This window comes from Hypanus sabinus, chromosome 13, assembly GCF_030144855.1.
Source record: "Hypanus sabinus isolate sHypSab1 chromosome 13, sHypSab1.hap1, whole genome shotgun sequence".
NCBI lineage: Eukaryota > Metazoa > Chordata > Chondrichthyes > Myliobatiformes > Dasyatidae > Hypanus > Hypanus sabinus.
Window position 1 is genome coordinate 59,342,403 of NC_082718.1, and position 24,343 is coordinate 59,366,745.

Here is a 24,343-nt window from a genome sequence, read left to right on the forward strand (position 1 = left end):
TCCCCATACTTTCCTCCAATCACCTTAAAATTACCCCCTCTCACATTAGCCCTGGGGAAAAAGCCTCTGGCTTTCCACTTGATCTATGACTCTCATCATCTTGTACACCTCTATCAAGTTGCCTCTTATCCTCCTTCACCACAAAGAGAAAAGCCCAACTTATTTGTTCTTCCTATGAAAGCAAGTAGCTAACCAGCTATGTCATCATTTTCAGGGAACCATGAACGTGCTGCCCTCTGTACACCAACAGTCTTATTCTTCCAACATTTGCATTGACTCTCCAGATACTACCACTCAGCATAGCACCTCCTCCATCAAACCAACTGACCCACAAGTTTTTGGGATGATGAGGGTAGATACCAGAACATAGGGCATAGTCACACAAAGAGCGAACATGCAAAGTCTTCCCTGACAGTACCTAAGGCCAGGTTCAAGCTGGGAAACTGGTTCTCCTGATCTTTCTGATACAGCACTGTGGTGCTCCAGAGCAGAAAAAGCAATAGTATTGCGGAAGGGCCTGTTACTGTGCTGTATCTCGAGATGAAAACTAAAAATAAACAAACTTGTATTTTACTCTCATCTCTTCCAAGGAAATAATGACTATTATATGGCTCATTGCCATTTCGCTCTTGTGTAGGAAGTGAAAATTTGGCTTGGCACATAGGCAAAGTGACTAGCAGTAATCAGATCCTTTTAGTGAGGATAAACATCAGAAGTAATGTCAGCCAGTCAAGGAAACTGCTACTTATTTAAGCAAGAAGAGGTTTACAAAAAAAAGTTGCTAAATTTAGTTGTATTGACCTAGATTTATCAAATATACCATTGCCAGGAATAAACCATCCATATTAATTTCTGTATTTTATGAAAATATAGGCCATCATAGAGATAGAAGTTCTTGGTCAACATTAACAACTGTTGCAAACTCTTCGGATGAGAAACAAAAGCACCCAATTTAAATTTAGGGTTTTGAACCTTCATAAGTCAAGCCTGCCTCTAGTCCATAGATAAATCTGGCAACTCTCAGGACTTTTGAAGTGTAGACACAAATCTTCCAGATCATTGTATGGTTATTTTTAGGTATTTTTTTGCTACATGTTGCACAGTGGCATAGTAAATGTTCCAATGATCCTGGTGAGCTTAAAGGGAGTGAGAAATATACAAGCACTTCAAATCCTGATTCCAAACTCACCCAGTCACTGTTTAAAAAAGAAAGTGGTAAAGCATAATTGCCTATTTTGATGATTACTTTATGACTTATTTGCATGCTAGAGCCTGCACAGGTTAAAGAGAGCCATTAACCTTTCCCTGAATTCAGCTATCAGTTGCGAATTTTGGAGATTGTTGATTTCAATCTGCATTCTTTCTTTGCAGTTCTGATCCAGCTGATCATGTAGGCTTTGGATCTCTTTGTTGTACATGTTGCGAGCAGCAACAATTTCTTCTTCTAATTCTTGAATCCGTTTCAAATTGCTTGAATTGTCATTCTGGACAACAAAAAAAAACAGACCTTGAGATAAATTCAGAAGATTGAGCAAGCAGCTGTCATAATTATTGAGGAGCTGTCTAAAAGCTCCTCAATACATGCTGGTATTTATGTATTTATATACATTTTATTCCACATCTGTACTTTAACCTCTAACTTTACTATTGTATAACTGTGTATTCTTTATAATTGTTCAACGTTTTTAGTTGTTGCATGCAGCATCCTACCAACTCATCACAGCAAATTCCTAGCAAATTAAAATGTATATGGTGAATAAAGTTGATCGTGATCCTGATTCTGGTCTAGGGGGTAGCTTTACATTGTCCTGGATACAGGTATGGAAGTCTCATTTATCCCTTTTCTAGAAGTGCCTTGATTTTAAAAGTTTCAGCCTGCTTTCAATTTCCTCTATAGCTTTGCCCTTCCCCTACCCTCAGCAATCTCCTCCACCCTCTTACAACCCTCCCAGAATTTCTGACCTCTTGCATGATCATCATGAAAAGTAATCCCAACTAGCCCTTTGGAAGGAAGATCCATGATTTTAACCCAGTGACAGTGAAGGAATGAATCAGTTATTTAGAAATCAGGATGGTATGTGACTTTGAGGGTAACCTGCACTGATGATCATAGCTTTCACAGCACGGAAACAGGCTTTTCGGTCCAACTCATCATGATGTCTATCTGCACTAATCCACTTGCCTGCATTCCTCAACTCAAAGTCAAGTTTATAGTCACATGCACAAATGCATCTATGCACAGGTGCAATGAAAAACTTACTTGCAGTAATATCACACGCACATAGCATCAGATATATAATATTCACAAGAAAAACATAAATTAAGCACAAAGAACAAAAAGAAAGTTCATTGTAGTGTAATATGGTCATTGTGTTGCTATACTGAGATAGTAATTATAGCTGTGCAGGTTGCTTCAAGAAATGAATGGTTGAAGGGAAATAGCCATTCTTGACCTAGGTGATGTGGGGCTTCAGCCTTCCGTACCTCCTGTTTGATGGTACCTACGAGCAGATGGCGTGGCCTAGAGGGTCTTCAATGACAAGTTTCCTTCTTCAAGCAGGGCCTCGTGTAATTATTTCCAATGACAGCACTGGTGATATTTCCAAATACCTGTCTGAATTCCTTTTAAGCATTGCAATTGTACCTGCCTCTACCACTTCCTCTGGTAACACACACAAAATGCTAGATGAACTCAGCAGGCCAGACAGTTTCTATGGAAAAGAGTAAACAGACGACATTTCAGGCCAAGACCCAGATTTTCCAGGATCTGCAGATTTTCTCCTTTTGTCACCTCCTTCCATGTACTCAACACTCTCTATATGAAGAACCTGGCCCTCAGGCCCCCTTTAAATCTTTTCCCTCTCACTGTGCACCACTGCCAACCTAAAAATTTGTTCTCCTTGCTCCCCCGAAAGTCCTGCAAGAAGTCAATGACATACAACGAGGGAGAATGAAAAACACATCTTCAGCTTCAACCTGAATCTGCAGCCAGAATACAGCTGTCATCTGAATTCTCTACGGCAGAACTAATGTGCAACTCATATACTGACTGTCTGGTACATGGTACATTTGTTTCCTTGTACCTGCTGTCCTGATCCTTTGAGGAAATAGAGGTTGTGGATTTGGAGTGTGTTGTTGAAGTAACTTGGTGAGTAACTAGTGCATTTGTTAGATGGATTATGCAGCTGCAGCTACCATGCAAAAGTGTGAGAGAGAATAAACACAAGAGATTACTGGAGAGAGAGAGAGAGAGAGAGCGCCATGGTTTTCAAGGTATATTGGAAACTTGGATCGGAAAAAGAGGGAGATCTACAATAAATATAGGCAGCATGGAGTAATTGAGGTGCTCGAGGAATATAAACAATGTAAAAAGAATCTTAAGAAAGAAATTAGAAAAGCTAAAAGAAGATATGAGGTTGCTTTGGCAAGTAAAGTCAAAATAAATCCAAAGAGTTTCTACAGTTATATTAATAGCAAAAGGATAGTGAGGGATAAAATTGGTCCCTTAGAGAATCAGAGTGGACAGCTATGTGCGGAGCCAAAAGAGATGGGGAGATATTGAACAATTTATTTTCTTTGGTATTCACTAAGGAGAAAGATATTGAATTGTTTAAGGTAAGGGAAATAAGTAGGGTAGTTATGGAAACTATGATGATTAAAGAAGAGAAAGTACTGGCACTTTTAAAGAATATAAATGTGGATAAATCTCCAGATCCTGACAGCATATTCCCTAGGACATTGAGGGAAGTTAGTGTAGAAATAGCAGGGGCTCTGACAAAAATATTTCAAATGTCATTAGAGACGGAGGTGGTGTTGGAGGATTAGCGTATTGCCCATGTGGTTCCATTGTTTAAAAAGGGTTCTAAGAGTAAACCTAGCAATAATCAGCCTGTAAATTTGACATCAGTGCTGGGTAAATTAATGGAAAGTATTCTTAGAGATGGTATATATAATTATCTGGATAGACAGGGTCTGATTAAGAACAGTCAACATGGATTTGTGCGTGGAAGGTCATGTTGACAAATCTTATTGAATTTTTTGAAGAGGTTATGAGGAAAGTTGACGAGGGTAAAGCAGTGGATGTTGTCTCTATGGACTTCAGTAAGGCCTTTGACAAGGTTCTGTACGGAAGGTTAGTCAGGAAGGTTCAATCGTTAGGTATTAATATTGAAGTAGTAAAATGGATTCAACAGTGGCTAGATGGGAGATGCCAGAGAGTAGTGGTAGATAACTATTTGTCAGGTTGGAGGCTGGTGACTAGTGGTATGCCTCAGGGATCTGTACTGGGTCCAATGTTGTTTACCATACACATTAATGATCTGGATGATGGGGTGGTAAATTGGATTAGTAAGTATGCAGATGATACTAAAATAGGTGGCGTATTTGATAATTAAGTAGGTTTTCAAAGCTTGCAGAGAGATTTAGGCCAGTTAGAAGAGTGGGCTGAAAGATGGCAGATGGAGTTTAATGCTGATAAGTGTGAGGTGCTACATTTCCATAGGACTAATCAAAATAGGACATACATGGTAAATGGTAGGGCATTGAGAAATGCTGTAGAACAGAGTGATCTAGGAATAATGGTGCATAGTTCCCTGAAGGTGGAATCTCATGTGGATAGGGTGGTGAAGAAAGCTTTTGGTATGCTGGCCTTTATAAATCAGAGTATTGAGTTTAGAAGTTGGGATGTAATGTTAAAATTGTACAAGACATTGGTGAGGCCAAATTTGGAGTATAATGTACAGTTCTGGTCACCGAATTATAGGAAAGATGTCAACAAAATAGAGAGAGTACAGAGGAGATTTATTAGAATGTTACCTGGGTTTCAGCACCTAAGTTACAGAGAAAGGTTGAACAAGTTAGGTCTTTATTCTTTGAAGCGTAGAAGGTTGAGGTATTTAAAATTATGAGGGGGATAGATAGAGTTGACGTGGATGGGCTTTTTCCATTGACAGTAGGGGAAATTCAAACAAGAGAACATGAGTTGAGAGTTAAGGGGCAAAAGTTTAGGGGTAACACACGGGGGAACTTCTTTACTCAGAGAGTGGTAGCTGTGTGGAACGAGCTTCCAGTAGAAGTGGTAGAGGCAGGTTCGATTTTGTCATTTAAAAAAAAATTAGATAGGAATATGGAAAGGAACTGAATGGAGGGTTATGGGCTGAGTGCAGGTAGGTGGGACTAGGTGAGAGTAAGCATTCAGCACGGACTAGAAGGGCCGAGATGGCCTGTTTCCATGCTATAATTGTTATATGGTCATATGGTTATATAAATCCAGAGCGACAAAGAAAATGCTGGAGGAACTCAGAGGGTCAGGCATCATCTATGGAGAGGAATAAACAGTCAACGTTTCGGGCCGAGATCCTTCATCAGGACTGGAAAGGAAAGGGAAAGAAGCCAGAATGGGAAGGTGGGGGGAGGAGTACGAACAGGCAGGTGATAACTTGAGTGGGAAGGTAGGTGGGCGGGAGAAGGGGGATGAAGTTGGAAGCTTGGTGATAATTGCCAATGGTAAAGAGCTGAAGAAGAAGGAATCTGATTAGGAGAGGAGAGTAGACCATGGGAGAAAGGGAAGGAGGAGGGGCACCAGAATGGGGAATGGAGAAAGATAGAAGGGGGAGGGGGAGAAAATACCAGAAGTTAGAGAAATCAATGTTCATGCCATCAGGTTGGAGGCTACCCAGACAGACTACCCCTACTGAGGCTACCCAGGGAGAATAAATAGATGGGAGAAAGGGGGCTGTCAACCAAATGGATTAGTGAGGATAGTGTTGGTGTGTATTGTTTGAGTAGCAATCATCTTGGCAAGTGGGAAATATTCCCACTATTCCTGACATGCCTGGTAGATGGTGGCAAGACTTTGGGGTGTCAGGAAGTGAGTCACTAACTGTAGGATAGCCAGCCTGTAACACCAGCAATGCTACTCCTGGGGGGGGGGGGGTGGAAGGGGGTGCTTCAGAACTGGAAAGGGGAGGGGTAAGAGGAAATTAATCTCCCCTTAATTAGACTGATGGGGACAAAAATCCCAAATAAATTGGTAAGTAAAAAGAGGATTTGAAATGTAGTTGGACAAGTTATAAGATAGTGACTGGCAGGTCAAATAAGGCACGAACTATCACTTAGTTTGAGTTCCGGGAAAGAGACTACTAATACGCACAGAGTTCCAAACATGAACATGTCCAGTCGATTACACCCTTCTTCCTCTGTGACAGCACTTCCAGTTGAGTAAACAGCTCAGGATTCATTCCACAGACTCTTCCATACTATGCTGAATGCTGCAGTCTATCTTTCCTGATGAAGTAGTGTCACAAAGTCATAGAGCACTACAGCACGGTAACATGCCCTTCAGCCCATACAGTCTGAGCCAAACTAATCTATCTCGAGCCATTGACCTACACCAAGTCCATTGTCCTCCATATCGTTCCCATCCATGTTTCCATCAAAAGCTCTTAAATGCTGAAATCAAACTCACATCCATCACTTCCACTGGCAGCTCATTCCACACTCCAACCATCTTTTGAGTGAAAAAGTTCCCCCTCATGTTCCCCTTAAATATTTCATCTTTCACCCTTTACTCTAGTTCTAGTCTTACCCAACCTCAGTGGAGAAAGCCTGCTTACATTTACCCTATCTATGCTCCTTATAATTCAAATGGTCCCATTTTAATATCAGAGAATGTATACAGTATCTGGCCTGAAACTCTTACTCTTCACAGACATCCATGAAAAATAGAAGAGAACCTCAAAAGAATGAACGGCAGAAAAATGTTAGAACCCCAAAGCCCCCTCTCCCACACACACCAGCAAAGTATTAACCTCCCCCCTTCATTTCAGCAGAAAGCATCAGCACCCGCCACCCACAAAGAGAGACCCTGATCTGTAGTCAACAAAAACTATTGTTTAACTGACAGTTCAATGTGCCACAGGCTTGCTCTTGCTCACTAACAGAGAGATGTCACCCATTTCACAGCAAAAGGGGAGAGCAGCCAATGATCTGCCGTGTCATTTTGTATTCCAAGATCTTTAGGAGAGGGAGAGGGAGTGGGAGAGACAGAGAGATTGCTTGACTGCAGAGACCCCAGCATCCGCTGTAACTTTGTATACCTCTATCAGATCTACCCTATTCTCCTATACACCAAGATTATTTTTGTTATAAGCCAATATTTAACAAGTTACTGCCATATCCTTTCTTTCATTCATAACTTCTGTGTACTTTTTCCTCTTAATCTTCAATCAGATCATTTTCCACCGTGTCAAGATGCTGAAGGTAGCCCTTTAAAGCAAAAATCATTAATATGCTCTTTCCTTTGTTAATTTTCCCAATGGGTGCTTTTTCCTGAGGCTGAGGAGGGAGGTCCCAGAGAATGTGGAATGAGAACCCCACACCATTATTCAAACATGATCAAAATTCCTCTGTCTCAGCCCATGTCACCATTAAAAGCCAAGTTAACCACTCAGAATTGCTGATGTAAGACAGTATTGTATTTCCATGAATGAACCAGTAACCAGAAATGCATTTCACTGCCAGTAAATTGCCTTGGTGTGTACTGCACTGATAGCGTGATAGAGAGGATAAAAGATTAGATTAGCTTTATTTGTCACATGTACATACAGTGAAATGCATCATTTGCATCAAACAAAAACAGAGAGGATTATGTTGGGCACCAACATAGCATGCCTATAACTCACTAACCCTAACCTGATTGTGGGAGGAAACTGACAAACCCAAGACAAACCTCGTGCAGTCACGGGGTGAAAGTAGAAACTCCTTGCAGACAGCAACAGGAACTGAATCCCAATTTTACAGCTAGTATTGAGAACACCCCACAAATATCATGATCCAACCTCCAGTGAGCTTTCACTAGGTGTATACAGTGCCTTCTGGAAGTGTTCAATCCTCTATTCACATGAATGAGTATTACAGCCATGGATTTTGATCAAATTAACTGAGATTTTTTATTTGTTCCTTTTTTTTCCCAGAGTAAAGCCCAAAAAACAGGGAAAATTACAAAGCATGAAAAATTAAAAATTCAAACTTAAATGTTAGCAGTCTCTAAAGTATTCAGCCTCTTGGCTCAATAATTTGTTGAACCACATCTCTATATAGCCAGTAGTCCTTTTGGACAACTCTCTCTACTTTCTTTGTACAATGTGATGGAGCAAGATTTGCTCATTCCTTGTAAAATTGTCAAGCCGTGCCATGTTAGTTGGCAAGCGGCAGTGGAGAGCAATCTTGATGTCTTGCCAGGGATGTTCGATCAGGTTAAGGTCAGGACTCCGACTGGGCCACTCAAAGACATCAATTTTCTTCATTTGAGGCCACTGCGTGGTTGCTCTGACTATGTGCTTTGGATCGTTGTCCTGCTAAAAGACAATCTTCCTCTCTAGTTTAAGCTTTCTGGCAGAGGCTAGTAGGTTTTTATCCAAGATTTCTCTGTATTTAGCAGCATTCATCTTCCCATCAATCCTGACCAGATTTCCAGTCCCTGCTGGTGAAAAGCATTCCCATAGTATGATGCTACCTCCATCATACTTTACTGTAGGAATGGTTCACCTGGCCAATGCACAGAAATAGATATAGGCCACACATACCACTTAGTGTTGAGGCTAAAAAGTTGCACTTCAGTCTCATCCAACCATAAGACCTAGAGTACTTCCACATATATACGGTATCTTCTAAGTGATACCTTCCAAAGTCTTTACAAGCATGGATATGTTTTTTTTTATCCAGAGCTTCTTCCTTGCCACATTTCCAAAAACAACTTTTGTGCAAGGCCTTAAGATATTGTGGAGCCATGAACATCATCTCCAACTACAGCCAATGACTTCAAAGTGACTGTTGGCATCACAGCAGCTTCTCTTGCCAGTGCAACCCTTCTCCAAAGACTAAGTTAGAGAGGCAACCTGACCGAGGCAGTGTGGCTGTGGTTTCCAATTTTTCCCACCTTTTCATGATGGACTGCGCTCATTATGTTCAGAGCTTTTGAGATGGTCTTGTAGCCTTCCCTAAATTTATGCTTCTCTATTTCTTTGACTTGTCTTGAATGCTCTTTTGTCTTCATTTTGGTTTAGTCTGTTGGACCTTATGGAGAGAAGGGGTGTTTACTCTTATGAATTTATTGAAAACAGGTGATCCTCCAATTTTCTACATCAACAAATTGGGTGAGTCAGTAAGGTAATACTGTATATTACAACTGAGGAAAGTTAATGTAGTAATTACAAAAGGGATGAATACTTCTGGTTTTTAAGTTTTTGTAAATTTGTTGATAGGTTTTGGAATTTTTCTTTTGATTTGGCGTGGAGCGCAATGTTTTGTAGATTAGCTCAAAAAATCCTACTTCAATATATTTTAAATTTAGAAAATTAGACAATAAAATGTGAGGGCTGAATACATTTTCAAGGCACTGTTTCAGCATCACTTCCCCTACCAATCTCCTGTCTAATGCAATTCATCCACACACACCATTGACATCATTTTAGACATTTTAAGACTTTCACTGTACCCAGATCATGGGAGCTATTGATCTGAACTTCCCATAGAGTTTTGCTACCTTAGCACAAAGCCACACTAAAAAAAAATTGTTCTCTTATTTTTGCAGAGTAACTACTTCAGCTCACACTAAAAAAGTTTGCGAGCTCTTCAGACATGGGCTGGGCAGTGGATGTTCCCCGCAGGGAAGCCAAACAGATAGAAATTCAGTCCTGTTGTTTTTTGTTGTGCTGAGAGCAGATGGACTTTGTTTCTACTGGACAGATCAAGGCGAGATAGTTTACAGCAACAGCTTCATTCCTGGGGAGCAGAAGGGAGAAAACACAAAGCCTCAGCACTTTGCTGAGTGAAAACATTCCTTGACGAACAACCAACATCTTTCAAAAGGTTTATCTGAAGGAAAAACAGGATATAAGACAATGGGGGGAAATGCTGAGTATTTTCAAGTGTTGTGTACATTCTGGAACCTACACGCAACCCGAAAGCCCATCAGGGCAATGGCTTAAAAAAGCAAGAGTGACAGACGTGACTTTTTAACAGTCCCAGAGAAACACAACTATTTCAACTCAATTTTTTGTTGTTGTAAAGTTGTTCAAGCAAATGTAGAATCCCAGTGGAGAAACATATTCATATTTTGGCATAAATTATTCAGATGTTTCAGTTTTAAATCACTGCTCTTAAATATCAACTATTAATTCCAAACTGGTATTTCATTCAAGGGCCTTATAAAATGAACATCTGCTCCAAGCCTTAGGGATACACTTAAATAAAAACTCCCAGCAAACCACCCAAGAACAATTTCTATGCTGCAGAACTAAAGAAAATAATTAAGTAAAAATGAAATCAAAGCCACTTAGACATGAATCCTCAACCCATCAATACAGGCCATATCTGGCATCTTTAGAGCATTTCTGTAGGGTTTTGTTGGAGGGCAACTGTACCCCAAATCCTGGTCTAAATTCCAAGGGCTTTAGTTAAATATTTCAAAGTTAAAGAGTGGTTTGAGTTATTACAAGTTACCCTAACCAGTAGGAGAGCAGAGAGGTTAGATTTTGTACTTACTCATTTGCTACGTTCACTGTTAAACAAGGCATCTACCACCCATCACTAAATGCCCCTGAGAAGGTGGTGGTGAGCCTCCTTCATGATTTTCAGCAGTCCATGGGGTGAAGGTATTTCTATAGTACTGTATAGGAGGGAAGTTTCCTGGGAAGGTAGTGGTGTCCCGTATCATGACTGTATTGGTTAATTATTATCACCTGTACCAGGAGACATGTGACAATAATTGCTTCATGCGCTTCATCATTAGCCACTGGTGACATTCCCAAATTCTGGAAGATGGCTAATGTTCCGTTGTTTAAGAAGGGTAGCAAGGACAAGCCAAGGAACTACAGGCTGGTTAGTCTGACATCAGTAGTGGGGAAGTTACTGGAGGGACAGGATCTACCAGGAAGTTACCGACAGGAATGTGCTTTGTGAACCTTATAGGGAGGACATGAGTGGACTTATTGATTGCATCACTGGCCACATCAACTTCTGTGTGGACACTATAATACTGTGGCGGCTCATTTCCTAGCGTATGCGAACCGACTCACAATTAGATAGCCTACGGGGGTTTGCGAGCACAGAGCTTTGGAGCCTCTTCGCCATGGGGGGCCGGTTGACAGAGGCTTAAAAGTGAGGCTGAAGTTTTCGAATAAAGTTTTTCCTTCGACTGCAGTTACCGACTCCGTGTCGTAATTTTAGCGCTGTTTGTAGCACACCGCTACAATTGGTGACCCCGACGGTCCAAACGATTTTTGGACCAGAAATGACCGACGCCGCCTCTGTTCATGCGGTTTCGTTGAAACTGCCGGGTTTCTGGACACAGCGCCCGGACCTATGGTTCCAGCAAGCAGAAGCCCAATTCCACGTTCGCCGGATCACCTCAGAAGACACCCGCTACTACTACGTGGTGGGCTCCCTCGACCAGGACACAGCTGCCCAGGTCGCGGAGTTCGTACAGTCGCCCCCGGCAGACGGCAAGTACACGGAATTCAAAGCCCTGCTCCTTAGGACTTTCGGACTCTCACGGCGCGAGCGGGCTGCCCGTTTACTGCACCTGGATGGCTTGGGCGACAGACCTTCATCGGCTTTAATGAACGAGATGTTGTCTCTGGCCGAGGGACACACAGGCCTCATGTTTGAGCAGGCATTCCTGGAGCAGCTGCCCGAGGACATACGCCTGCTGCTGTCCGACGCGGATTTCAGTGACCCCCGGAAGGTGGCAGCCCGGGCGGACTTGCTGTGGAACGCCAAAAAGGTGAGCGGGGCGTCCATCGCACAGATCACCCAGCCACGCTCCCGGCAGCAAACCAGTCCAGGCCCGGCCGCAGAGCCCACTAACCCCCGGCCCAATGACCACTGGTGCTTCTACCACCAGCGGTGGGGCGCAGAAGCCCGCCGTTGCCGCCCGCCCTGCAAGTTCCCGGGAAACGCCAGGGCCAGCCGCCGCTGATGGCTACGGCGGCTGGCCATCGGGATAGCCTCCTGTATGTGTGGGATAGAAGGTCGGGACGCCGCTTTTTGGTCGATACTGGGGCTGAGGTCAGCGTTTTACCTCCGACAAGTTACGACACTCGCAGCAGGGCACCGGGTCCCCCCCTGAGGGCCGTGAATGGCAGCACAGTAAGGACCTATGGCACCCGTCAGGTGCAGCTACAGTTCGGCCCCAGCCAGTTCACGTGGGACTTCACACTGGCCGCCGTAGCCCAACCGCTTCTGGGTGCGGATTTTTTGCGAGCTCACAGCCTGCTGGTTGACCTGCCCAGGAAGAGACTGGTACACGCCGAGACCTTTCAGACGTTCTCCCTGGGCGCGGCCCAGTTGCCAGCCCCTCACCTCGGCTCCATCACGCTGTCCGACAACGACTTCACCAGGGTCCTGGCGGAGTTCCCATCGGTTCTGGCACCGCAGTTCACAGCAGCCATGCCCAGGCACGGCGTACAGCACCACATCCCGACACAGGGACCACCCCTCCATGCCCGTGCTCGGCGGCTTCCCCCGGACAAGCTCCGACTGGCGAAGGAGGAGTTCCAGAGAATGGAGGAATTGGGGATCATCCGGCGGTCCGACAGCCCCTGGGCTTCCCCCCTGCACATGGTGCCCAAAGCGACGGGGGGCTGGAGACCGTGCGGCGACTACCGCAGGCTGAACGAGGCTACCACACCGGACCGCTACCCTGTGCCGCACATTCAGGACTTTGCGGCAAACCTGCACGGCGCCCGGATCTTCTCCAAGGTCGACCTTGTCCGAGGGTACCATCAAATCCCGATGCATCCTGACGACGTCCCCAAGACGGCTCTCATCACCCCGTTTGGCCTCTTCGAGTTCCTCCGCATGCCGTTCGGCCTGAAGAATGCCGCACAGACGTTCCAGCGGTTAATGGACGCGGTGGGACGGGACCTGGACTTCGCGTTCATCTATTTGGATGACATCCTCATAGCCAGCGGCAGTCGTCAGGAGCATCTGTCCCACCTCCGTCAACTCTGCGCCCGACTGAGTGAGTACGGTCTTACAATTAACCCTGCCAAATGCCAGTTCGGACTTGATACCATTGACTTCCTGGGCCACAGGATTACTAAAGACGGGGCAACCCCTCTGCCCGCTAAGGTAGATGCGGTCCGCCACTTCCCCCGACCCACCACGGTCAAAGGCCTTCAGGAATTCGTAGGTATGGTCAATTTCTACCGCCGCTTCCTCCCTTCAGCTGCCCGGATCATGCGCCCCCTGTTCGCCCTGATGTCGGGTCCGGGCAAGGACATTACCTGGGACGAGGAGTCCGCCGCCGCTTTCGTTCAAACGAAGGAAGCTTTGGCTGACGCCGCAATGCTAGTACATCCCAGAATGGACACCCCTACCGCCCTCACAGTGGACGCATCAAACACGGCAGTCGGTGGGGTGCTGGAGCAGCTCATCGCAGGTCGCTGGCAACCCCTGGCGTTTTTCAGCAAACACCTGCGGCCACCCGAGCTCAAGTACAGTGCTTTTGACCGGGAACTGTTGGCGCTCTACCTGGCAATCCGGCATTTCAGGTACTTCCTAGAAGGTCGGCCCTTCACCGCGTTCACGGACCACAAACCGCTTACCTTTGCGTTTACGAAAGCATCCGACCCCTGGTCATCCCGCCAGCAACGCCACCTGTCCTACATCTCTGAATACACAACGGATGTCCGGCACGTCTCGGGTAAGGACAATGTCGTGGCGGATGCGCTCTCTCGCCCTACCGTTCATGCCCTTTCCCAAGGGGTAGACTTTGAGGCACTGGCAGAGGCACAGCAGGTAGATGAGGAGATTCCGAGTTACAGGACTGCAGTCTCTGGTTTGCAGCTCCAGGACTTCCCCGTGGGCCCAGGTGAGAGGACCCTACTCTGTGACGTCGCCACCAACCAGCCCCGTCCGGTCGTCCCCGCAGCCTGGCGGCGACGTGTTTTCGACTCCATTCATAACTTGGCGCATCCCTCCATCCGGACAACTGTCCGGATGGTTTCCAGCAGGTTCGTTTGGCACGGACTCCGCAAACAGGTCAGTGCATGGGCCAGGACGTGCATGCACTGCCAGACGGCCAAGGTTCAGCGGCACACCAAAGCCCCACCGCAGCAGTTCCATCCCGCCCACCGGCGTTTCGACCACATTCATGTGGATATCGTGGGCCCCCTGCCAGTGTCGCGCGGAGCGCGTTACCTCCTGACTATCGTGGACCGGTTCACAAGATGGCCAGAGGCGGTCCCGCTCACCGACACCACCTCCGAATCTTGCGCCCGAGCCCTGATCGCCACCTGGATATCCCGCTTTGGTGTACCAGCCCACATTACCTCCGACAGAGGCGCCCAGTTCACCTCCAGCCTGTGGTCAGCTATGGCCAGCCTTTTGGGGACTCAGCTGCACCACACCACTGCCTACCACCCACAGTCGAACGGGCTAGTGGAGCGTTTCCACCGTCACCTGAAGTCGGCCCTCATGGCCCGCCTGCGAGGAGCCAACTGGGCGGACGAGCTTCCCTGGGTCCTTCTCGGCATCCGCACAGCGCCCAAGGACGACCTGCACGCCTCGTCGGCCGAGTTGGTATACGGCGCACCCCTGGCCGTCCCCGGGGAGTTCCTACCAGCCCCGAGGGGGCAAGAGGAAGAACCCGCTGCAGTCCTGGGCAGACTTCGCGAGAAGCTCGGTAACCTGGCCCCCATACCCACTTCACAGCATGGGCGGCACCCGACCTGCGTACCCAAAGACCTACGGAACTGTAAGTTTGTGTTTGTACGAAGGGGCGGGCATCGGCCACCGCTGCAGCGGCCATACGAGGGGCCGTTTACGGTGCTCCGGAACAACGGGTCCACGTTCGTGCTGGACGTTGGGGGGAAGGAGGAGGTTTTCACGGTGGACCGCCTCAAGCCGGCCCATGTGGACCTGGCGCAACCGGCCGAGTTTCCGGCGCCTCAGCGCAGAGGCCGACCTCCCAAGCAGGTTCTGGCCCAGGCTGTGGACATTGGGGGGTGTATCGCCGGTTCTGGGGGGGGGTTATGTGGCGGCTCATTTCCTAGCGTATGCGAACCGACTCACAATTAGATAGCCTACGGGGGTTTGCGAGCACAGAGCTTTGGAGCCTCTTCGCCATGGGGGGCCGGTTGACAGAGGCTTAAAAGTGAGGCTGAAGTTTTCGAATAAAGTTTTTCCTTTGACTGCAGTTACCGACTCCGTGTCGTAATTTTAGCGCTGTTTGTAGCACACCGCTACAATACCATCAAGGACTGTTTGCTGCTTCCCTAACAACAAACAATGGGTCACCAGTGATCTAAAGGCTACATGCCACAGACAATTTACAGTTCCTAGTTAACATCCCAATGCACACGTCTTTAGGGTTCCGAAGGAAACCAAGAGAAACCCTAGCAGTCGGGGTTAGATGGAAACCCCAAACAAACATCACCCAAAGATTGACCCTGGTGTTCTAGAGCTGAGAGGCAGAAGCCTTAACTGTAATGCCTCTGTACTGCCCCTTTTATAAGCAAAACATGAGATTAATAACTCTCATTTTTATAGGAATGCACTTTAACTGAATTAGTGATCCAGGCACAACTGCACAAGGCGCATGGACACCAGCAAGTTAGACTGACAGGAAGAATTTAAAAGGAGAACGTTTTTCCTTCAGTGGTTTGATCGAGGCACAACAGCACAGAAGCATGGAGGTCAGCGAGTTAGATTAGCAGGAAGAATTTAAAAAGAACACAGCTTTATAGAGCAGGTGACAGAGTAGAGGGACTTTGGCTCAACAGCGCTTTGGCAATAACGGGTCGAGACGAGGTAAGTTCCCTGTGAAGAATAGGTATAGGAAGTACGTCTGTGATGCCGGTGTTTTGTGTGGGAAATCCGTGAGACTCCCAGCCTCCCAGTTGGCCACACCTGTGCCAGGTGTGTTGATCTGCAGCTCCTTATGGACCATATTAGGTAACTGAAGGTGCAGCTCGATGACCTTCGTCTGATCAGGGAAAGTGAGGAGGTGATAGATAGGAGCTCTGGGCAAGTAATCACACCGGGGCCTCAGGAGACAGATAAGCGAGTAACAGTCAGGAGAGGGAAGGGCAGGAGTCAGACACTAGAGAGTATCCCAATGGCTGTCCCCTTTAACAATAAGTACTCCGGCTTCAGTACTGTTGGGGGGGGGGGGACACCTAACTGGGGAAAGGAACAGTGGCTGTGCCTTTGGCACAGAGTCTGGCCCTGTGGCTCAGAAGGGCAGGGAAAGGAAGAGGATGGTAGCAGTGATGGGGACTCCATAGTTAAGGGGTCAGTCAGGTGATTCTGTGGACGCAGGAAAGAAACAGATGGTAGTTTGCCTCCTAGGTGCCAGGGTCCGGGATGTTTCTGATCGTGTCCATGATACCTTGAAGTGGAAGGTGAACAGCCAGATGTTGTGGTACGCTTCGGCACCAACGACATAGGTAGGAAAAGGGAGGAGGTCCTGAAAACAGACTACAGGGAGTTAGGAAGGTGAAAAGCAGGACCTCAAAGGTAGTAATCTCAGGATTACTGCCTGTGCCATGCAACACTGAGTATAGGAATAGAGTGAGGTGGAGTCCATTAATGTGTGGCTGAGGGTCTGGAGCAGGGGGTAGGGATTCAGATTTCTGGATCATTGGGACCTCTTTTGGGGCAGGTGTGACCTGTACAAAAAAGACGGGTTACACTTGAATTGGAGGGGGACCTATATTATGGTAGGGAGGTTTGCTAAGGCTATTGGGGAGAGTTTAAACTAGAATTGCTGGGGGGTGGGAACTGAACTGAAGAGATGGAAGAAGGGCTGGTTGGCTCACAAATAGAGGAAGCTCGTAAGCAGTGTGAAAGGGATGACAGGCAGATGATAGAGAAGTGTTGCACTCAGACTGATGGTTTGAGATATGTCTATTTTAACGCAAGAAGCATCATGAACAAAGCTTAGAGCGTGGATCAATACTTGGAGCTATGATGCTGTGGCCATTACAGAGACTTGGATGGCTCAGTGGCAGGAATGGTTACTTGGAGTGCCAGGCTTTAGATGTTTCAGAAAGGACAGGGAGGGAGGCAAAAGAGATGGGGCGTGGCACTGTTGATCAGAGAAAGTGTCACAGCTGCAGAAAAGGAGGAAGTCATGGAGGGATTGTCTACTGAGTCTCTGTGGATGGAAATTAGAAACAGGAAGGGGTCAATAACTCTACTGGGTGTTTTTTATAGACCTCTCAATAGTAACAGGGACATCGAGCAGCAGATAGGGCGACAGATTCTGGAAAGGTGCAATAATAACAAGGTTGTCGTGATGGGAGATTTTAATTTCCCAAATATTGATTGGCACGTCCCTAGAGTGAGGGGTTTAGATGGGGTGGAGTTTATTAGGTGTTTTCAGGAAGGTTTATTGACACAATACGTAGATAAGCCTACAAGAGGAGAGGCTGTACTTGATCTGGTATTGGGAAATGAATCTGGTCAGGTGTCAGGTCTCTCAGTGAGAGAGCATTTTGGAGATAATGATTACAATTCCATCTCCTTTACCATAGCATTGGAGAGAGATAGGAACAGACAAGTTAGGGAAACATTTAATTGGAGTAAGGGGAAATATGAAGCTATCAGGCAGGAACTTGGAAGCATAAATTGAGAGCAAATGTTATCAGAGAAATGTATGGCAGAAATGTGGCAAATGTTCAAGGGATAGTTGCATGGCATTCTGCACAAGTACGTTCCAATAAGATGGGGAAAGGATGGTAGTGTACAAGAACTGTGGTGTACAAAGGCTGTTGAAAATCTAGTCAAGTAGAAAAGATTCAAAAAGCTAGGTAATGATTGAGATCTAGAAGATTATAAGGCTAGCAGGGAGGAGCTTAAGAATGAAATTAGGAGAGCCAGAAAGGGCCATGGGCAAGCCTTGATGAGTAGGATTGAGGAAAACCCCAAGGCATTCTACAAGTATGTGAAGAGTAAGAGGATAAGACGTGAGAGAATAGGACCAATCAAGTGTGACAATGGAAAAGTGTGTATGGAACTGGAGGAGGTAGCGGAGGTACTTAATGAGTACTTTGCTTCTGTCTTCACTATGGAAAAGGATCTTGGGATGACTTACAGTGGATTGAAAAGCTTGAACATATAGTCATTAAGAAAGAGGATGTGTTGGAGCTTTTGGAAAGCATCAAGTTGGATAAGTCACAGGACCGGATGAGATGTACCCCAGGCTACTGTGGGAGGTGTGGTGGGAGACTACTGAGCCTCTGGCAATGATCTTTGCATCATCAGTAGGGACGGGAGACATTCCAGAGGATTGGAGGGTTGCAGATGTTGTTCCCTTATTCAAGAAAGGGAGTAGAGATAGCCCAGGAAGTTATAGACCAGTGAATCTTATTTCAGTTGTTGGTAAGTTGATGGAAAAGATCCTGGGAGGCAGGATTTATGAACATTTGGAGAGATCTAATATGATTAGGAATAGTCACCAAGGGCAGGTTGTACCTTATGAGCCTGACAGAATTTTTTGAGAATGTGACTAAACACATTGATGAAGGAAGAGCAGTAGACGTAGTGTGTATGGATTTCAGTAAGGCATTAGATAAGGTACCCCATGTAGGGCTTATTGAGAAAGTAAGGAGCCATGGGATCCAAGTAGAACATTGTTTTGTGAATCAAGAACTGGCTTGCCCACAGAAGGCAAAGAGTGGTTGTAGACGGGTCATATTCTGAATGGAGGTTGGTGAACAGTGGTGTGCCTCAGGGATCTGTTCTGAGACCCCTACTCTTTGTGAGTTTTTTAAATGACCTGGATGAGGAAGTGGAGGGATAGGTCAGTAATTTTGCTGATGGCACCAAGGTTGGGGGTGTTGTGGATAGTGTGGAGGGCTGTCAGCGGCTATATGATATTGATAGGATGCAAAACTGGGCTGAGAAGAGGCAGATGGAGATCAACCCAGATAAGTATGAGGTGGTTCATTTTAGTAAGTCAAATATGATGGCAGAATATAGTATTAATGGTAAGACTCTTAGCAATGTGGAAAATCAGAGGGATCTTGGGGTCCGAGTCCATAGGGCACCCAAAGCTGTTGCACAGGTTGACTGTGTGATTAAGAAGGCATACGGTGCATTGGCCTTCATCAATCATGGGACTGAGTTCAAGAGCCGAGAGGTAATGTTACAGCTATATAGGGCCCTGGTTAGACCCCACTTGGAGTTCTGTGCTCAGTTTGGTCACCCCACTACAGGAAAGATGTGGAAACTATAGAAAGGGTGCAGAGGAGATTTACAAGGATGTTGCCTGGATTGGGGAACATGCCTTATGAGAATAGGTTGAGTGAATTTGGCCTTTTCTCCTTGGAGCGACAGAGGATGAGAGGTGACCTGATAGAGATGTATAAGATGATGAGAGACATTGATCATGTGGATAGTCAGAGGCTTTTTTCCAGGGCTGAAATGGGTAGCACGAGAGGACACAGGTTTAAGGTGCTTGGAAGTAGGTACAGAGGAGACGTCAGGGAAAAGTTTTTTTATGCAGAGAGGGGTGAGTGTGTGGAATGGGCTGCCAGCGACGGTGGTGGAGGCAGATACAACAGAGTCTCTTAAGAGACTCCTGAGAAGGTACATGGAACTTAGAAAAATAGAGCGCTATAGGTAACCCGAGGTAATTTCTAAAGTACATGTTCGGCACAACATTGTGGGCTGAAGGGCCTGTATTGTGCTGTACGTTTCTATGTTTCTAGTTTTCTTGTTATAAAAGTATAGTTCAGTAACGTTCTTTGCAGAAGGGAATTGGCCTACATTTTTCTCTAGAATTGGAGCAATGAGGCCCTCTGAAATATCTAGTCAGTTCCAGAGTAATTAGAAATGCGCAACAAACACCCTCCCCTGCTCCATCATCCTCCCTCATACACAATAATGTATTTAAACCACATACATAAAATACCACATAACCTTGGAGATTAAACTTTTAGTTGGATTCTCAGCAACGGTATTTTCTTTCCTTTTCCACTTTACTGCCTCTTTTGTAGAACACAAGGAAGTAAGAAAATCCAAGCAGCAGTAGACCATTTGGCCCTTCTAACCTGGCCCAGCATTCAATACAATCATGGTTAATGTACACCTGGCATCAGCTTCTCCTTTGTGTCAAATCATGCTCTTTCAAAGCTCTATCTACCTCTGCTATGAATACTTCTAATGATCTAGCCTCTAGGTTGGAGAATTCCAGACACTGAAATTCTACACACCTCAATTTTAAATGACCATCCCCTCATTTTGTAACTCTGTCCCCTTGTTTGAAACTCTCCCACTAGTGAAAACATCTCAACATCCACCCTGTCTTACACATGACCCAGTATCCTACACGTCTTGGTAAATTACCCCTCATTATTCTAAACTCCAAAGAATACAGACACAACTTGTTTAGCCTCTTTTGATAGGAAAATCCTCTCATCCCTGGAATTAGCTTCATTGTGTTTCAAGGAAAGTAAACAATTCCATTGCTTCAGTCATTGCCTTAGTGAGCCCAGACTACTTTGTGGAGCTTCTGTGAACACCAGTGTTTCAGTTAAATAAAGGTTGACTAGGACACCAGAGGGAATTCCTCGCTCTTCAAAATGCTATGGGATCTTTGGCATCTCTTTGAGAGGGCAATTTGGGCCCAAAAATCATCCAAAATACACCTACAGCTATGTCGTATTCCCTTGGCTCTGTGGAGTGCCCATGAATTTTAACCCACAAACACTGAGCTTACAGCAAAATGCATTTTATCTTTGAATTCCCTGATATTTAGAAAGTTAGAATGATTTCAACCAAATTTTCAAAGTATTGAGGTAAGCAAATAAAATCATAATTGTAGAGCTTTTCTATAGGGAAACAGGCCTTTCGGCAAAACTTATCCATGCCAACAGGGTTGCCTGTTTGTACTATACCCATTTGTCCACATTTGGCCCATATCCGTCTAAGCCTGTCCTATCCATGTAGCTGTCCAAATATCATTTAAACAGTGTAGTTTTACCAGCCTCTTCCACTTCCTCTGACAGTTTGTTCCATTTATCCACCACCTTCTGGCTGAATACACTAGATATCATGAAGGTAGAAGTAACTAAGGAGTCAGGGCTCGCAACTTAAAATTTAGAAACACTTCCTGATGGAAAAAGTAGTAAATATTTGGAACTCTTTTCCACAAACAGTCAGCTATTAACTTTCAAACTTCTGTTAATTAAGGTAATAACTTCTATAGAAGTGGTTTCCAACCTGGGGTTCATGGTGTAAAAAGATTGGGAAGCCCTGTTCTATAAGAAAAAGACCATAAGACCTAGGAACAGAATTAGGTAATTCTGCCCATCATATCTGTTCCATCATTCAATCATGGCTGATTTATTTTCCCTTTCTCCCCATTCTCCTGCCTACTTCCGTAACATTTAAACCCTTAATCAAGGACCTATTAACTTCCACTTTAAATACACCCAGTTACTTGGCTTCCACAGCCATCTTTAGCAAAGAATTCCACAAATTCACCACCCTCTGGCTGAACAAATTCTTCCTCATCTCTAATCTAAAGAGACATCCTTCTCTACCGAAGCTTTTCCCTCTCACCCTAGATTCTCCCACTATTGGAGATATCCTCCTCGTGTCCACTCCAATCAGGCCTTTCAAAATCAGTAGATTTTAATGAAACCTCTCCCTCATTCTTCTAAACTCCAGTGTGTACCGATTCAAAGCCATCAAATGCTCCTCATACATTAATCCTTTCATTCCTGGAATCATTCTTGTAAACTTCTTCTGGACCCTCTTGAACACCAGCTAATCCTTTCTTAGATATGGGGCCCAAAACACAAAGCCATCAATTCTGTCATCCAGATCATTAACATATAATGTGAAAATTAGTGGACCCAACACTGATCCATGTGGAATACCACTAGTCGCGGGCAGTCAATCAGAAAAGCCCCACTTAATTTCCACACTTTGCCTCTGCCAATGAGCCAATCTTTTATCCATACTGGTGTCTTTCCTGTAATACTATGGGCTCCTATCTTATTTAACAGCCTTATTTACGGAACCTTGTCAAAGAGCTTCTGAAAATCCAAGTAAAGAATATACACAGACCCTTTGTCCTGCTGGTTACTTCCTCAAATAATTCCAACAGATTTGTCTGGTAAGATCTCCCCTTAAGGAAACCATAGTGGCTTCAGCCAATTTTATCCCGTCCTTCCAAATAACCCGAAACCTCATTCTTAATAATGGACTCTAGGATCTTATCAACAACTGAATCAGGATAACTGGCCTATCATTTCCTGTCTTTAGCCTACCTCCCTTCTCAAATAGTGGAGTGATCTGTGTCATTTTCCAGTCCAAGTGATTCTTGAAAGATTATTGCAAATACCTTCATTATCTCTTCAGCTACCTCTTTCAGAATCATCTGGTCCAGGTGACTCATCTACCTTCAGACCTTTCTGCTTCCCAAGCACCTTCTCCTTTGTAATAGTGACTGCACTCACTTCCGCCCCATCACTCTCTTGCATTTCTGGCATGCTGCTGGTGTCTTCCAGAGTGAAGATAGGTGCAAAATATTTATTCAGTTTGTATGGCATTTCTTTTGTTCCTCACTAGTCCCTCTCCTGCACTATTTTCTAATGGTGCAATGTCCACTTTTGTTTCTCTTTTATTCTTTATATTTCTTTATATCCTCTTTTACATTATTAGCTAGTTTACCTTCATATTTCATCTTTTCTTTCCATATTGCTTTTTTAGTTGCCTTTTCACTAATTTTTGATATATTTTAGGCCCTCTCTTTTGCTTTTATGCTGTCTCTGACTTGCCTTGTCAGCCACTGTTGCCACATCTTCCCTTTAGAATGCTCCTTCTTTGGGATGTATCTCTCTCGTGCCTTCCAAATTGCTCCCAGAAACACCAGCTGTTGCTGCACTATTGTCATCTCTGCTCCCCTTCCAATCAACTTTGGCCAGCTTTAATTTCTTGCCTCTGTCGTTACCTTTACTCAAGCGTGACACCAATATACCTGAATTTAGCTTCTTCCTCTCAAACTGTAGATGATCACTGCCTTCTAAGGGTTCCTTTACCTTAAGCTCCCTAATCAAATCTGCCTCATTGGGCAATCCCATATCTAGAATTGCCTTTTTCTTCATTGGCTTGACCATAAGATCTTCTAAAATGCCAACTCATGAGCATTCTACAAATTCCTTACCAACCTGATTTTCCCAATCTACCTGCATGTTAAAATCCCCCATAACCATTGTCCTTTTTACATGCCTTTTCTATCCCCTGCTGTAATTTGTAGTCCACATTCTGGCTACTATTGGGAGGCCTATATGTAACTCTCATCAGGATCATTTTACCCTTACAGTTTCTTAACTCTACCCACAAGGAATCTACGTCTAATCCTATGTCACCTTTTTCTCAGCATTTGACTTCATTTTTTACCAACACAGCTACCATAATACCTCTGCCAACCTACTTGTCTTTTTGATAGGATGTTTTGATTGGTTGTTTAACTCCCCACCATGATCTTCTATCAAACATGAAATTGTGGGAAGACTGTAGACTGGCTATTATCTCACTAAGTGTTTAGAACAGGATGGAGGGGCTGATGGGCTTTCTTCTCTATTGGCATTATCACTCCCATTGTGTGAAAGACTGACTTGAAAGTATTGAAAGGGTGGACACCACTCAATCCACATACATAAATAGAAGAAATTCAGCAGATTCTCTAAATCCAGAGCAATACACAGCAAATACTGGAGGAACTCAGCAGGTCAGGAAGCATCTATGGAGTGGAATAAACAGAAGGGTCTCAGCCCAAGAAATGTCAACTCTTTATTCTCCTCCATAGATGCTGCCTGACCTCGCAAATATGATTCTGCAGCTGATTTTGCTACTCTGGCCCAAGAGGGTTAAATAATTTAAAATGATTCCAAGATCTTGCATTTACACAGAACTTTTCACAATCTCAGAGTGCTCCAAACACAGGGAGAGCAGGTAAAGAGAACAAATTGCTTGGTCATTCTAAGGCATACTTTACCATTTCAAGCTGATCTGTCAGGCATTTCATATTATGGACATATTGACAGAATCGCTCCTGTAGCTCCTGTAGCTGGGCTTTCTCAGAAAACCGGCTATTTGATCCACAGTCCGCCATCTTGTTACCTGGAGAAACACGTTATTCAATTTATTTATCTGTATCTCAATGCACCAACACCACACAGCAAATTCTGGGTTTGTTCTCTCAAACCTGCATGGGGATCACCAATACAACTCAATTTTTTTACCGGCTCAGATATCTCCGTGGGATTGGGGGATGCCGGTGGTCTGACTGGGCTGTTGGTCACTGTAGGAGTGGGGGATG

The 24,343-nt window shown here is 45.0% G+C and overlaps 1 protein-coding gene across 2 annotated transcripts in view; it reads right to left on the reverse strand.

Moving 5' to 3' along the window:
- Positions 1–24,343, reverse strand: part of LOC132403900 (uncharacterized) — a 217,606-nt gene that overhangs the window by 189,321 nt on the left and 3,942 nt on the right. Inside the window, exons 2-3 of one of the 2 annotated variants that reach the window (XM_059987708.1) lie at positions 24,020–24,144; positions 1,300–1,484 (exon numbers count right to left, since the gene is read on the reverse strand). In XM_059987708.1, the coding sequence (XP_059843691.1) occupies positions 1,300–1,484; positions 24,020–24,136 (302 nt within the window). In that variant the 5' untranslated portion in view covers positions 24,137–24,144. Of the gene's footprint in view, positions 1–1,299; positions 1,485–24,019; positions 24,145–24,343 lie in introns of those variants that run through there. The other variant, XM_059987709.1, reaches the window with a different exon arrangement.